The 17,643-nt window shown below is 37.1% G+C and overlaps 1 protein-coding gene across 2 annotated transcripts in view; it reads left to right on the top strand.

The window, feature by feature from the left end:
• The window catches only part of si:ch73-366l1.5 (FILIA-N KH-like domain-containing protein), a 55,482-nt gene that overhangs the window by 5,951 nt on the left and 31,888 nt on the right, over nt 1–17,643 (top strand). For both annotated transcript variants that reach the window (XM_056454368.1, XM_056454367.1), the window contains exon 2: nt 607–705. In XM_056454368.1, the coding sequence (XP_056310343.1) occupies nt 607–705 (99 nt within the window). The remainder of the gene's footprint in view (nt 1–606; nt 706–17,643) is intronic.

The following is a 17,643-nucleotide window of genomic DNA, read 5'->3' as shown; positions in this document are numbered from 1 at the left end:
CAATGCAACTGTAGAATCACCACAGCAGATTAATTCAAGTACTTTACTGTAGTATGGTTCAAATACACTACAGTATCTAATGTAAATGACTTGATCTTGGCTTGGACTGAACGTTTCTTTTGCTCGGCCTATTTTAAACATCACGCTTGTTGCCGTGATGTTGTTCAGCAGTGTTTTTTGACCTTTCCTGCGAGCGCACGTTTGGTCTTGACTTAGAATTTGTCCACCGCAGCAGAAACCGGAGCTCCTGTGCATCTATGTATGGCTTCAAACGTATATCCACTATATTTAAAAGTGTATATTGTGTGACATGTTGAGAGTCTTGAGAGAGTGTGTGTGTTTGTGAGCTTACATGACTCCTCAGGATCTCAGAGCTACAGTTGTCAACACTAATGAAATATGTTATACTGTTATACAGTAATAAATGACCTGATAATCGTCTTAAGTGTACCATATACCGCATTGATTCCAATAACTTACATTGATCCCTGTTATCTACGTAGTATTTATGTGGTCGAGAAGTTCAGAATTACTCCAGAAATGGTTGCATATGCTCATTTATTGGTGTGTGTGTGTTTCTGAGCTTTATTCTGCTTGCTCAAACAGACCGAGGAGCCGGTTTCTGCAGTCGCCCCTGTGATTGAGGATGTGGGAGCTTTGGAGGATCAGCCTGAGATCATCGCAGTGCAACACACACCTGTGCAGGTATGTGATGTAGCAATGCGATCGAATGTGTACTTCTGGAGGTGTGCACAAACTAATAACCTAAACGGTGTCCACTTGGGATTGGGAATTAGGCTGCAGGATACTGGACAAGCATGCGGGATTGTGATAAGGATATAACATTTCCAGCTAACCTGTTTGTTAAATAAAATCTGATCATATACTGAAGAATGCTGGATAAAACAGCCATTGACTTCCATAGAAGGAACACAAACACTATGGAAGTCAATGGCTGTGTATCTTCAGTATATCGGGAGAAAGAAACTATAAGAAAGAAACTCAAATAGGCTTTTAACAAGTGGAGGATGAGGAAATGATGACAGAACTTAATTATCGCTTTAGCTGTGGATTAACTTGCCTTAATAAGTGTCTGTCTAGTTCATTTGTCTTGTCTGAAAAACGCTTGTTATCTTTGCATTCAGTGAGCTACTGAAATTTTGTAACCTGAATCAATATTTCTTGTCTAATGATTGATTTATATGGGAAGTAGACGTGTAATAAAGCAGGCTGTTAATGCAAAACCAACCCGTTTAGGTCGATACTAAAGCCTATCTGCTTTTTGTCTTGGTTTACTTTGCAATAAGAACCGACTGGATGCGCGCTTATGACAAAAATGCTCAAATTATTCGCCCTCATGTCAAATTATAATCAGTTTTCAAAGGATTTTCAAGAGAAATGACATTTTTTTTCATAATATTGCCTCATAATATAAGTAGAAACGGCTTTGGTTAAAATTATTAGCCCCCTTAAGAAATAGTTTTGTCTGACTGGCTGCTGAACAAACCACGGTTGTCCAATTAACCTACTAAAAACTTGCCTAGTTAAGCCTTTAAATGTCACTTTAAGCTGAATACTAGTATCTTGAAAAACATCTAGTCAAATGTTATGTGCTGTCATCATGTCAAAGAGAAAAGAAATGGGTTATCAAAACTACACTACCTGACAAAAGTCTTGTCGTTGATCCCAGTTGTAAGAGCAACAAATAATAACTCGACTTCTAGTTGATCGTTTGGAAAAGAGGCAGAAGGTGGATATTTGTGCTGAATCATCTGTTGAACTGCATCCCAATCATCACAAATACTGTAGAAGACCTACTGGAACCCACATGGAGGCCAAGATTCACTATAGAAATCAGTCAAGTTTGGTGAAGGAGAAATCATGGTTTGGGGTTACATTCAGTATGGGGGCGTGCGAGAGATCTGCAGAGTGGATGATCAACATCAACAGCCTGAGGTATCAAGACATTTGTGCTGCCCATTACATTACAAACCACAGGAGAGGGCAAATTCTCCAGCAGGACAGCGCTCCTTCTCATACTTCAGCCTCCACATCAAAGCTCTTGAAAGCAAAGGAATGCTCCGGGATTGGCCAGCCCAGTCACCAGACATGAACATTATTGAGCATGTCTGAGGTAAGATGAAGGAGGAGGCGTTGAAGATGAACACAAAGACTCTTGATGAACCCTGGGAGCCCTGCAAGAAGGCTTTCTTTGCCATTCCAGATGACTTTATTAATCAGTGATTTGAGTCATTGCAGAGATGTATGGATGCAGTCCTCCAAGCTCATGATGGAGTCAGACACAATATTCATTCTGACAATACTTTTGTCAGGTAGAGTATTCTGTTTAAAAATGCTTTAAAAAATATTTTGTTGAACTGCAGCTGGGGAAATATTTGGAAAAGTTTCATATTTGAAGGAAAAAATAAAAAATAAAAAAGTTTAACAGCTGGGTTTGCTTGTACTATCAGTGTTATAATGGTGATCATGGTTTTAAAGGTACAGTTCACCCAAAAATTGAATGTACGCACCCTCACGTGATTTCAAACCTTTCATTCACTCATTTCCCTTCAGCTTAGTCCCTTTATTTATCAGGGGTCGCCACAATGGAATGAACCGCCAATTATTCCAGCATATGTTTTACACAGCGGATGCCCTTCCAGCTACAACCCAGTTCTGGGAAACACCCATACACAGTCATTAACACACACACTTATACACATGCTGTTGGACCTAGTGTCTGGAAATAAAATAAATAAATATAAGAAGATGTTTTGAAAAGGGTGACACGGTGGCTCAGCAAGAAGGTCGCTGATTCGAGTCCCGGCTGAGTCAGTTGGCATTTCAGTGTGGAGTTTGCATGTTCTCCCCGTGTTGGCGTGGGTTTCCTCCGGGTGCTCCGGTTTCCCCCACAGTCCAAACACATGCGGTATAGGGGGATTGGATAAACTAAATTGATCATAGTGTATGAGTGTGCATGGGTGTTTTCCACTACTGGGTTGCATCCGCTGTGTAAAATAAATGCTGAATGAGTTCTAGGTTCATTCTGCTGTGGTGACCCCTGATAAATAAAGGGACTAAGCCAAAGGAAAATGAATGAATGTTTTGAAGAATGTTGGAAACTGGTAACCATTGACTTCTGTAGTAGGACAAGAAATATCACTATGGAAGTCAGTTGCTGTTTTTTTTTTCCTCCCAACATTCTTCAAAACATCTTCTTTTATGCTCAAGAGGAAAAAAGAAACTCAAACATGCTTTGAAACAAATGGAGGATGAGCAAATTATGACAGAACTTAAATTTTAGCCCTTTAAAACAGACCCCACATTGTGAAAAATATATCCGTAAATAAATGTTTCCCGTTTATTTCTGCTTTTGAATTGCATTATAGGATCTTGATCTTTCCTCCAACAACTTTTAATATTGGAAAGTTGTAAAAAAGAGACTTTTTTGAACCTTTTTTTAGCAGTTTAAGTGCTATATTGTCTGGGTTGGTGTTGTATATTACTCTATAAAAACCTTGTTATTAACCACCAGCATATTTTCTGCTATTTTTCAGACTCATTTCTCTAGATATTATACATTATAGTCTTTCAAACTACTAAAATGTCAATAAAGTCACTTTGTTAAACTTAATATTGAAAATTCAAACACTACAAAGTCAACAGAATCAACATCCCATAATGCAATTCACCACCGAAAATAAACAGAAAGCACAATTAAAAACGCAGATATTCTGTCCAGTGCATAACTCCACTGTGGATCACATTGGTGCTCCATGTTTGGCCCTCTTTATTCGTAACGTTGTTGGATGCAAAGCATAAGATAAAATTCAAATGGAGTGAAACAGACGTGCTTTCTGTGTGCAAATTGCCTGTAATCTAGCGCACTGAAAACATAGCCAGCGTGTCTGTGATGCTGTAAATGCTGTGAATGTCCACACATGAGAAGCATTAGCGCTGGTCAGACCCTCGGGGATCCATTACACAGCCTTCTTATGTAACTCCCATACAGCCTGCAATATTATAATGGGGAAATCCCGGCCAGATTGTGTCCCGTCTCCCGCAGGCAGACTGCAGTTTTAGGCTAACTGCAGTGTATTATGGCAGGTTGTGTGTTTCAAAATGCAGTGATCATTGTGAACCACTGAGCTCAAAAACTGCTTGCAAAGTTAATGGCGATACAATGTTTTTGACTTGTTTTATTCTTATTTTTTTAAATATCATATTCTATAACCTCTAGATATCATTTTTCTGCTATGCTTGTATCTTTTAAGCGTAAAGCATTTGAGAATTAAGTTGTTTTTTGAACATTAAAGCATGTAGACCTGTTCTGATTACAGGTGCAGTATGTGAGTTTGACACCCAGTGGTTGAACTAGGTATTGCACCCCTGGTTCAAAACACATGCAAGTGCAGGTTGACAGATTTTTTTTATTTATTTATGTTTTATTAGAATATACAAAAGGTACACAATTTGAGATAATGCAAATACAAAGAAAATGAAACAATAACAAAAATACAAAAAACAACAACAATACAACCAAGTGTGTTTGTGTGTGTGTGTGTGTGTGTGTGTGTGTGTGTGTAAACAGGTCAGAGTACATTCAAAAGGAACAATAACAGTCACTAAATGAAGCAAGTAACTTATATAAGGAGTGACAACAATGCTAGTGATATAATGATAGTAATAATGACAGTAAACAAGCAAGAAAGGACAACAGTAATAATCATTAACAACAACCACTACAATAATAAAAATAATAATAATAAAAATAAATCCCAAGTACTACACCAACTACTACTACAGAGAGTTTCTAATGCTACAACTATCACTACTGCTACTACAGCCACAACCACTACTACTCCTACAATGTGTACTACTACTGAACCGATTACAACGACTACTACCACTGATACTTCTACTACATCTACTACTGATACTACTACAGGAATGACTGGTTGCCAGATTAACGACTCCAACATTAGTGTGCTTGACTATGCTATCATCCCGTATAGGTATTTTCCTGTATTTCTCCCATATTTTCAGTCTTTCTATGAAGGGTGGCAATAAACAAAGAGTCGATCCTCCCTGTAGGCAAACCACACCGCCAAACCACCAGGGGACGCCCCTTGCTCTTAAATGTGAATCTATTTTGTGCATTCATTTTATTTAGGCATGTAAACACTTTGGAATAAATATAGAAACGGCGGGATTCCCTTAATTTCTACTACAGGTGCTGTCGCCCCTCCTATGCAATCCTCGAAACAGTCAGTTCATGTAGCGGCGTGTGACTGTCAGATACACGCCATATTGATAAAGACGCTGTTTCCCAAACAGATTCTGTACATGTGATTTGAAGCGGAGCTAAAGTGGACACTCTTGGTTTTGGGTGCGTTTGAACAGATGTAAACACATAATAATAATATTAATGACATCTAAAGATGTCGATCTTGGTGGGTTTTCTTTCAAACACAATGAATTTTGTGTTAAATGAGCATAAGGGTGGGCATAATCCTTATTTTCGCATCTCAGTGTTGACAGGTATAAATTCCATATTAAAAGGAGTATTTGATCAACACCTGAGATTTCTATATTAGAAACGGCTTCTGTTTCTCACAGCTGAACAACAGAAAACTGACAGTGATCACCTCAGGTGCAGCTCATGTGCTTTATTCAGTGTTAAATGCTAATAATGTGAGTCTGAATGGCATTTTACATAACATTTATTGCCATACTACTGAAAGCAGCAGCAGATAGTTCACCTCAGATCTGGAAAATAAACTGTTTGAGATTGAATCAGAACTAAAACTCAGTGCAAACCAACACATATCAGTGATTCAGCATCTACATTTAATCATGTTAAAGAGGTTTAATATGCATTAATTAGATTATAAACCTTACCATTTCACTGGAGTGCAGTGAGTGCACTATTCTGTGCTTCTGAATGGCTGTATTTACATTTCTGTCGTGTTTTATCTGAAGCAAACAGCCAAAATGCTCATCATTGTGTATCTCATCAGGTAGCGTGCTGTTAGGACACAGATTTGCAATGTAACCTGCTCACCTAATGTTTACACTCGTAATATTTATATTATTTGCTAATTAATAACCACCTCATGTGGAACTGAATCTGCGTCTCATTTCAGAGTCTGCTACTGTCCACCGGAGGTCACATTTCAGTCACGGACGCATGCTTTAAAAGCCTTCCTGACTGAATGAATGAAATAACGTGACTTCAGCATTGTTTTTCTGATGAACAAGAACGTTATATAAACATATGATGGTGTTTTTATGCTTTAGAAGAGTCAAAAACTGACGTTCAGCAACTTTAAACTAAATAACGACCTTTTAACATTGCATCAAATGAGCGTATTAGGTGGAGATAACAAATGGGTGAGCAGTGCCGGGAATAAAAGGTCGAATATAAAGAAGAGCTTATTCTTCAGCAGTGTTTGGTGTCTTTATCAGTGAATGTCTCCCATGCAGAAGCTTGAATATTTATTGATCGTAAATTAGACATTTATTGAGGCTGTAAAGCTGATTTGCATGAGCTCGTTCCTGGTACCTGTTGAATGTAAACCTAACCAAACACAGTACAAAAAAAGTGTCGTTCTTATTTAGAGTTTTTGACTTGTTTCTAGTCTAAATATCTAAAAATTCTTAAATTAAGAAGCATTTTCTGGACAAACAAAAAAAAATTTGCTTGTTTTCAGAAATAATGAGTCAAAATGGAGTGAGTTTCTCCTTAAAACAACTAATAATTATGTACTGCCTTCAGGGCAGAGGGAAAATAAATGAGTATTTAAAAGTATTGTTTAAAAATGTGTTGGAAAAAATCTTCTTTCTGTCGAACAGACACTGAAAAAGTCACGGTTTTAAAGGTATAGTTCAGCCAAAAGTGAAAATGTCCGCACCCTTGAGTGATCTCAAACCTTTATGAGTTTATTTTTACTGTTGAACACAAAAGTAGATATTTTGAAGAATGTTGAAAAATGTTGAATGAATGTTGGAAACTGGTAGCCATTGACTTCCATAGTGGAAAACAAACAGTATCTTTCCAACATTCTTCAAAATATCTTTTTTTGTGATCAATCTAAAACAGGTTTGGAAACAAATGAACGTTGAGTAAATTATGACAGAATTTTACATTTTTGGGTCAACAACTATCCCTTTAAAACAGACCACACACTGTAAAATTGAGTTTTTGTCTTGTTTCTAGTCCAAATATCTAAAAACTCTTAAATAAAGGAGCATTTCCTGGACAAATACAAAATATTGTCTTGTTTTCAGAAAGAATGAGTCAAAATTAAGTGAGTTTTTCCTTCAAACGAGCAAAATAATCTAGTTTATGCTTCGAAATAAGAGTAACTTGCTTGCTTGATATGCAGATTTTGCTTGTTTTAAGGAAAACTCACTTAATTTTGACTCATTCTTTCTGAAAACAAGACAATATGATTTGCTTGTCCAGTAAATTCTTCTTGTTTTAAGGATTGTTAGATATTTTGACTATAAAAAAGTAGTTTTTCTTGACTTTAACACATTATGAATGCAAGCTGTGTGCTTTGACAGGGGTGCGCACCTCTGACACATTTTTAGCATGTACATTTTGCCCTTAATAAGCAGGTTCAGCTGTGTTTGGCTGGAGGTGAAACTGAAGTCGATCTCTGGGGACGGGATTCAGATGTATGTGTTGATTGGTTTCTGGGGACGAAATAAACAAGTGGACTGAAGGCACGGTGGCTCAGTGGTTAGCACTGTGGCCTCACAGCAACAAGGTCGCTGGTTCGAGTCGCGGCTGGGTCAGTTGGCATTTCAGTGTGGAGTTTGCATGTTCTCCCCATGTTGGTGTGGGTTTCCTCCGGGTGCTCCGGTTTCCCCCACAGTCCAAACACATGCGCTTGACGAACTAAATTGGCAATAGTGTAAGAGTGTGTGCGCGAATATAAGAGTGTATGGGTGTTTTCCAGTACTGGGTTGCAGCTGGAAGGGCATCCGCTGCATAACACATATGCTGGAATAGTTGGTGGTTCATTCCGCTGTGGTGACCCCAGATGAATAAAGGAAAATGAATGAGCTGTGTTTGTTTCCCATGAGGCAGTGCTCTGAGATTCGGACTATAATCTGAACTATTTGGAGCAGCTCTAAATCCAAAAGGATTTCTCACACAGTTGAAAAGTCCTTCTAGAATCAGAATCAGAATCTTTAACGTCATCGTACAAATATATTTTACGTTTGCCCAGCCTTTCAGTGCAGTCCTATTTGTCTAAAGCAACAACAAAAGTAGCAAGAAGACATTACACAACAACCCAACAACAACAACAAAAAAATAATACTTGTGTATAAAAAGTGGCAAGTGCATTTTAGCAGACTCTAAGTAAAAAAAGGTGAAATATTGGCCAGAAAGGCATGTAATTTAATGTTTATTATTGCAATAGCCCTGGGATATGTACTGTTTCTGTCGGTTTTTGGCCTGACATGATAAATCATTTTTGTTGTGTGCTATAGTGTGTCAGGAATGACTGTGAAATTATTGTTATTTTAGGACCATTTTATGCCACTGATTGTATAATAATAATAATAATAATAATAATAATAATAATAATAATAATAATAATAATAATAATAATATTAATAATTATTGTTAATAATAATAATAATAATATTAATTAACAATAATAATATTATTATTATTACTATTAATAATAATAATAATAATAATAATAATAATATTAATAAATAATAATAATAATAATAATAATAATCAATAATAATAATAATAAAATGATAATATTAATAATTAATCATAATAATAATAATAATATAATTAATAATAATAATAATAATAATAATAATAATAATAATAATATTAATTAACAATAATAATAATAATTATTATTATTATTGTTAATAATAATGATAATAATAATAATAATAATTAATAATAATAATAATAATAATAATAATTAATAATAATATTGATAATAAAAAATAATAATAATTATTTTATAACAATAGTATTAATATTAAAATTGATAATAATAATAATTAACAATAATAGTAATAATAATAATAATAATAATAATAATAATAATAATAATAATAATAATATTAATAATTATTGTTAATAATAATAATAATAATAATAATAATAATAATAATAATAATAATATGCATAAACACGTTTAAAGGACAAAAACATTGCATTTTTAAGGTTATTTAGATTCTGTAATTAAATATTAAATAGTGATTATAAACTTTGAGGGAGCTGTCGAATGTGAATATCCTTGTAAAATGGCTTTAATGTCGTCATTAAAAAGATGACTTGTGCTGCTTTTTCAAACTACTTATTTAATGAGTTGAAGCAACACAATTGTTAAGGTTTTTGGAGGGAAAACTTAAAATTTTGGATTTAATCTACTTAAATTTATTGAGTTAACTTAATCGTTTTGTGTTGGGACATTATGAAGGAATCGTGTGGAACTTTGCATTTTTATAGTGTATATATACATATTTCATCACCAAAAATAATTGAGCTCGATAAGGCAATGTATTGATTGCTGTGGCAGGTCTTCTAGTCAGTTTATGTCAAACTGCTCAAATTCTGTTGCTATTTGTGGAATAAAAGGTGTGCTGAATGTGCGCCTTTAGTGTACTTCACATCTCAGAATGTATGCAACTTAGTTAATGTTATATTAATGAAATGGGACACTCGACTGTTTCTTAACATGCTGAAGTATTCCTTTAAAGAGATTCACTTTAAAGTCAATTTCAGTCATTTTGGATATTTTTGCAATTAAATTATGCATCAACATTCCTTATAAAGTGACAGGTGAACTTTGAATGATCTTTCTAGTTAACTGAGCGATAGAAATAATGCACGTTGTTAAATTAGGCTTGAAATGATTACTAGTCTTCCTTCCATAGACATCAGTGTGTGTTGTGCAAGTCTTTAGTAGCATCTGTGTATTGAAAGCGCTGAAACCTAATCAAAAAGTGGATCATATGAGATGTTAAAATCTCTTTAATGCTCTTTTAATGAAGTCAGAATCATTTGATTGATTGATTTATTTCACGAGTTCACACTTGCAATCGTTTCAGAATAAAGCGTATTTGGCGTGCTGTCTGGGGAGAGGGCTCTGAGCTCGGGGAGACACCCCAACTCAAGTTATTCCCCTTATCTGGAAACAGAGAGGAATTGGGATTCGAGCAAAGTATTTAGCCCGGCCCCAGAACGCTCCCCCCGGGACTGTAATGCTTAAGAGGTGAGGTGACGGGGTGGTGGAGGGATGCTGAAGTCGTGAGATGCTGCAGGTAAGACAGCTTTGGTATATATAGGGGTTTGGTCAAGAACTGATTGGGTAATGGAATAATTGTCAATGACGTATTCGATACTGAAACTCCTCCCCAAATTTGTTTACAAAACATCACTTATTTTCAAGTATTTCCCAAATGATGTTGAACAGATTCAGGAATTTCTCACAGTATTTCCTATAATATTTTTTCTTCTGGAGAAAATCTTATTTGTTTTATTTCGGCTAGAATAAAAGCAGTTTTTAATTGTTTTAAGCCTATTTTAAGTTCAATATTATTAGCCCCTTTAAGCAATATTAGTTTTGGATTGTCTCCAGAACAAACCACTGTTATACAATGACTTGCCTAATTACCCTAACTTTACCCTAATTACCCTAGTGAAGCCTTTACATGTCACTTTAAGCTGAATACAAGTAAATATCTAGTCTAATATTATTTACTGTCATCATGGCAAAGAGAAAATAAATCAGTGATTAGAAATGAGTTATTAAAACTATGATGGTTTTCAATATGTTGGTGCTTAGTGTTTTTTCTGCTTCTTGTTGAACTTGACTGTGTTTCTCACATCTGGATGAAGAATGCAGTTCCACGTTGACTTTAAACCCAGTAACCCGTGTGGTCCCTCGTGACCTTTGACTCCATGACCTTTAAGACATGTTGACACGGCATCATTCCTTCTTTGGCGCTTTCACACCTCCCTCATTCCCTGAAGACACGAGTGAGCTTCTGGAAGGAGGAGCTCCAATTTCATCATTCTTTGCACTTGACTGCAGGTTTAGCGTGTGTAAGCAGTTGCTGGCTTATTTGAATGGAGCAGGGCGCGCTGCATAGATAAATCATAATCAGAATTAAGCATATGAATCATCATAGCCGTGTGCATCATAAGCCTGGTGTGTTTTGCATGATCACACCTCGTAATCAGATGTTTTGGACCAGTTTGGACAAGACTTTGGATATAAAAAGACTGTGTACTCACAATAGGTGAAAGGCAAGAGAGGGCAACAATTCCCAGTTCCCAGAATCAGAATTCGTTATCGATGAAGGCATTCATTCTGGATTTCTGATCTGTGTATTTGAGAGTGGTCAACACTGTGTGATCATAAACAAGATAAATGGAACAATCATCAGAACATGATAAATGGAGCGATAAATATTAATTCAAGATAAATTGAAACAGATCAATCAAACTACAAATAGAAAAATAAATAGGTGATTTATGTAGCAACAAATAGAACGGTAAACGTAACAAGATACATTAAATGAGATAAATCAACCTATAAATGGGACAATAAACGTAACAAGATACATTAAATGAGATAAATCAACCTATAAATGGGACAATAAACGGAACAAGATACATTAAATGAGATAAATCAACCTATAAATGGAACAATAAACGCAACAAGATACATTAAATGAGATAAATCAACCTATAAATGGAACAATAAACGGAACAAGATACATTAAATGAGATAAATCAACCTATAAATGGAACAATAAATGGAACATGGAAAATAGAACAATAAATGGAACAATAAATGTAGCAAGATAAATAAAATGAGATAAATTGAACTATAAATGGAACTATAAATAGGTGATAAATGGAACAACAAACAAATGCAACAAGATACATTAAACGAGATGTTTGGAACATGATTAATGGAATGAAAAATGGAACAAGATAAAGTAAATTAGATAAATCAAACTATGAATGGAACTGTAAGTGGAACATGATGAATGGAACAATAAATGGAACAAGATAAATGAAACGAGACAAATTGAAGTCTAAATGGAAGATGATGAATTGATCTATAAATGGAACATGATAAATAGAACAGCAAATGGAACAATAAATGTAATTAAATAGAACAAAAAATGCTCTATTTCTCCCAGCTCTCTGAGTCTGAGGTGTCCAATCTCGTGCTATCAAGCCATGCAACCACCTGTCCGCTAGACCCCATTCCCTCTCATCTCCTGCAAGCCATTTCTCCTGCAGTCATACCAACACTGACTCACATAATTAACACATCTCTTGACTCTGGTCTATTCCCTACTTCATTTAAGCAGGCTAGGGTAACCCCTCTGCTAAAGAAACCCAACCTGGATCAAACGCTACTTGAAAACTACCGACCGGTATCCCTGCTTCCATTCATGGCCAAGATTTTGGAGAAAGTAGTGTTCAATCAAGTCCTAGACTTTCTTACTCAAAACAACCTCATGGACAACAAGCAATCTGGCTTTAAGAAAGGCCACTCAACTGAGACTGCCCTGCTCTCGGTCGTGGAGGACCTCAGACTGGCTAAAGCAGACTCTAAATCATCTGTCCTCATCTTGCTGGATTTATCAGCTGCTTTTGACACTGTAAACCACCAGATCCTGCTATCTACGCTTGAGTCACTGGCCGTCACAGGCACTGTTATTCAATGGTTCAGTTCCTACCTCTCGGACAGGTCATTCAGGGTGTCGTGGAGGGGAGAGGTGTCCAACCTACAGCATCTATACACTGGGGTACCTCAGGGCTCTGTGCTTGGACCACTTCTCTTCTCTATCTACACGGCATCTTTAGGAACAGTCATCCAGAAACATGGTTTTTCCTACCACTGCTATGCTGATGACACCCAGCTATACCTCTCTTTCCACCCTGATGATCCCTCGGTTCCAGCTCGCATTTCAGCCTGCCTGTCAGACATTTCACTCTGGATGAAAGATCATCATCTCCAGCTTAACCTCATGAAAACGGAAATGCTTGAAGTTTCTGCCAACCCGACTCTTCACCATAACTTTTCAATCCAGATGGATGGAGCAACCATCACTGCATCCAAAATGGTAAAAAGCCTTGGAGTTACGATTGATGACCAACTGAACTTCTCTGAGCACATTTCTAGAACTGCTCGATCTTGCAGATTCGCACTCTACAACATCAGAAAGGTCCGCCCCTTCCTATCTGAACATACAGCTCAACTCATTGTTCAAGCTCTTGTCCTCTCCAAACTGGACTATTGCAACTCTCTGCTAGCCGGGCTACCAGCTAGTTCTATCAAACCTCTTCAGCTGCTTCAGAACGCAGCAGCACGTGTGGTCTTTGATGAACCCAAAAGAGCACATGTCACTCCGCTACTCACCCGTTTGCACTGGCTGCCAGTTGCTGCCCGCATCAAATTCAAAGCTCTGATGTTTGCTTACAAAGTGACCTCTAGCTTTGCTCCTTCGTATCTGCTCTCACTTCTGCAGATATATGTGCCCTCCAGAAACTTGCGTTCTGTGAATGAACGTCGCCTCGTTGTTCCATCCCGAAGAGGGAAGAAATCACTTTCCCGAACTCTCACATTCAATCTGCCCAGTTGGTGGAATGAACTCCCTAACTATATCAGAACAGCAGAGTCACTTGCTGTCTTCAAGAAACGACTAAAAACTCAACTGTTTAGTCTCCACTTTTCCTCCTAATCCGCAATTGCCTCTCTGGCTATACCACTAACTGAGCCCTCTTTCTCTCTCTCTCTCTCTCTCTCTCTCTCTCTCTCTCTCTCTCTCTCTCTCTTAAAAAAAAAAAAAAAAAAAATTTCTACTAATGTTTTGCTTCTTAGACTTTTACACGCCTGAAACTTGTCTATAGCACTTGTTCACTGCTGCTCTTATAGTTGTGTAAATTGCTTCCTTGTCCTCATTTGTAAGTCGCTTTGGATAAAAGCGTCTGCTAAATGACTAAATGTAAATGTCTAAATGTAAATAAGTCAAACGAGATAAATCAAACTGAAACTGAAAAGAAAAGTAGTTATTTTCTAGGCTAATATGAATAGGAACTATGCTCTCATTCTGGCGTAATAATCAAGGAACTTTACTGCCGTACCATGACTGATAATATGATAAAGATGAAATTAAACAGCAATGTTCCCTAACAAAGGACAATTTTCAGGTGCTCCATAATATCAAGTGTAAAAACATTTTTTTTGACAGTTTTAAGTGAGATGCTAATGGTCTAATCCGATTCAATGATCTATGCTAAGCTAAGCTAAAAGTGCTTCTGACAGACCTGGAGAAAGGCTGAATGGATTAAAAAAATGTTAAAACTCAACTGTTTAATTCTAAAATGCGCAATATTGTTGAAAAATTATTGAAAAAAAATTATATTGTACAAGCAAAAACAAAAAATTGTTAAATCAAAGTAACCACAAATTCACTATTATGATGCTACACGAACCAAAGTTTAATAATGATAGTAAAAACTGATTATAAAAGTGGTAATCAGTGCATCCCTCTAAAAAAATACATGGTTTTACTATAATAAACCTACGGTTAATTTTCATAATGGAGCCCATGTGCCAGATATACAGGCGTTTGAAGCACAGTTGTACATGTCAGATTTTGTTGCTGGTTTTAAATGTGAGATGGCAGAACTTCCCTATACAGGTGCATTGGGCTTGGTCATAGATGCTTGAAATAGCGGGCAGATTTTCTGCTAATACGGCTAATGACTTTCTTGGAAAGAGAGTTTGACCAGTTAAATTAAGAAGGAATAGTTTGGCGAGGTGTGTCCTAGGCTGAGTCGCATACTTCCATACTATATAGTATGCTAAAATCAGTATGCGAGCCGAGTAGTATGTCCGAATTTATAGAACTCGAAAATCTGTATGCAAGAAGTACCCGGATGACCTACTAACTCCGGCAAGATTCTGAAGTGCGCATCCCATGCATGCTGCGCCATCTCATAATGCCCTGCGAGAGAATTCATGAATGGGACTGACGTGGGTAGGTCACGTGACCATGACAAAATGGCGGATGTAGAATGTCCGAATTCCATAGTGCTCACATTCATACTGTATAGAACGCACTTTTCCAACGGCCGAGTAGTACGTTTAAATTCAAATGCAGTACCTACTCAGTAGTAGGCGGTTTCGGACGCAGCCCTAAATCACACACACACCAGGGCCTGAGGAGTTGCCTCAGTTTCAGGTTTATCCTTCTGCCCAGTTTTTGTTTTGGCTTTTTCTTCTGAATTCCAGCTTTGTCTAGAGGGTTTTACCTTCCTTACATGGCAATGTGTGGAAAGACATACCAATCTGCTTTAAAGTGCCGCCAACAAGAGGTCAATACACAGCAAACAACATTCGTCCACTTCAGAGGGGGTTTCTGCCCTCATAACATGTCACTGAGTGTCTGAACTGGAAGGTTTCTATTAAAGAAGCAGAGCGTGAGCATCTGAAATGGTGCTGGAGATCATTCCTCAGCACTTTGTTTCTGTCTCCAGGCCAGTCTGAGCGCTGAGGAATCTGCCGTCCGCCTGCGGATTGGACAGACTTTCCCTCTGACTTTGCTGGTTTGGAATTTCAGCCTGTTGCTTTTAGCGTCCTTTTTCGGTGGTATATGCAAATGCTGCTGTGATTGGTTGATTTTTCTTCTTGGTGTGGTTTTAGCTGATGCTGATGCGTCTCTTAAAGGGACAGTTCACCCAAACCTGAACATTATGGTTTACTCATCATTCACTTCTTCTGTTGAACCCAAAAGAAACTGACCTGCTCATGCGCAAGGTTAAATTGAGGCAGATTCACCAAAGCCCCTTGAGTTGAAGAAGGCTGGAGGAGGTAGCGGTTTTTATATTTATGTGGACGATGATTATCTTTTGCAGTTTAATCCTTTAATGTTTTTCATTTAAAGGTCATGTGAAGTGCTATGAAATCTGGATTTCTATTGGATGTGTGATGTAATCTCAACTGAAACATGAAGAGATGGGACATAGAGTAGCTCCTCCCCTTTAAAAAAACAGCAGGTAGTGTTTTGTTTTAACCATAGCTCTGCCAAATGAGAAGCTTCTTGAAAGGGGCAGGGCATGTCAGATACTAGAGAGCGTTTGATTGGTCAGAAGATTTGATGAGAAAGTGAATGAGGTGACGTCAGAAAAAATCATTGATCAGTTTAGACGGAAGTGACAAACTGCAAGCTTTGGATGTTTATATATCCTCTAAATGTGCACTTTGTCTCTGTTTTGGAGCACACTAGCTTGTAGAGATATCTTTAGTCTTTAGTCTAAACTTAAAATCTTCTTGAATGAAGAAAATGAGACCAATTCATAAACGTGATTTTAATTATGATATATCCACAGTCCTAGTTATTCCAGTTAGCTCTGTTCAATGATGAGTTATAGACTACTGCCACCTGCTGGTGTGGAGAGTTATTTATCATCAGTGTTGCCAGATTGGGCGGTTTGCCGGTTTTGAATTGGTTTTTGTGGGTAATAAATGACATAGGCGGGTAGTGAATATTTGGGCGGTTTTGCAAACGACATGCCCACCAGCCCCGGTCTGCCCTTATAAACCTGTTTTGATCTCCCAAAGAGATGCCATAGCCCCATACTCCGCATACTTACGCTTAGAACAGTGTTGAAACGCTTGTGATCTCCCTCCCCAACACAACATCTCTTGACACGACCACCTCCTCTCCCCGCTCCTCAGCCTCAGGACAGGTTATTATAGTTTTATGACTGTTAGGGGGCGCTTTTTGGTTTTCAGCCGTTTTTCGAGAGCTTTTGGGCTGGAATCAGTCAGCTACATCTGGCAACACTGTTTATCATAGGAAGTGCATGCTAGTTCACCTTTGACCGTAGCTTTTATATTGTGTTTAAGCACAATGTTTTAGTCATTTAGAGTATGCAGTATTAAACATGCAGTATTAGTCAGCTTACCAGGTTTTAACAACATTTACATTACCCGTTTATTGCCACAAGTGGTGATATCTCTTACCTAAACAATGGTGCAGTACAGTCTGCTAGTTATGCTATGCTAGCAGACACTGACTGTACGTGATGACGATGGGCCTTATAAAACAATGGGCTTTCTGTAGGATTCCCAAGCAGAGCTCTGAAGGGTTTGTGAATTTATTCAGCGCAAACTCTTTCCATAAACCAGTCAAACAATGAGAGCTTATTCCAGTCCACATGCTTTGGCCCACTGCCTCATTAAACTATTCAAAGTTACTAAAGTCAATCTTTATAATTTTTATGCTGGTAATATGGAAATAGGAATTGAGAAACATGTAAATAGGGTCATTATGTAAATAAATGACATTTAAAGGGAGGGAATGGTTTGTTTTTTAAAGAATATCCTAACACTATTTGTTTAATATATTTCTGGCATACATTTCTATTTCTTAAAAGAATAGTTCACCAAAAAAATGAAAACTATCTCATTAGTTATTCACTTAACCCATTTGAATGACTGTCTTATGTGAAACGAACACAGTCTGAGTAGTTTTAAATGTTATCCTGGCTATTCCATACTGTATAATGATGTTGAATAGTGACTTTTATTTTGAAGCTTCCAAAAGCTTAAATCTGTTCTG

The sequence above is a fragment of the Danio aesculapii genome, chromosome 3, assembly GCF_903798145.1.
Source record: "Danio aesculapii chromosome 3, fDanAes4.1, whole genome shotgun sequence".
NCBI lineage: Eukaryota > Metazoa > Chordata > Actinopteri > Cypriniformes > Danionidae > Danio > Danio aesculapii.
The sequence above is the reverse complement of the archived record's forward strand: the minus strand, read 5'-3'. Positions and strand labels throughout refer to the sequence as shown.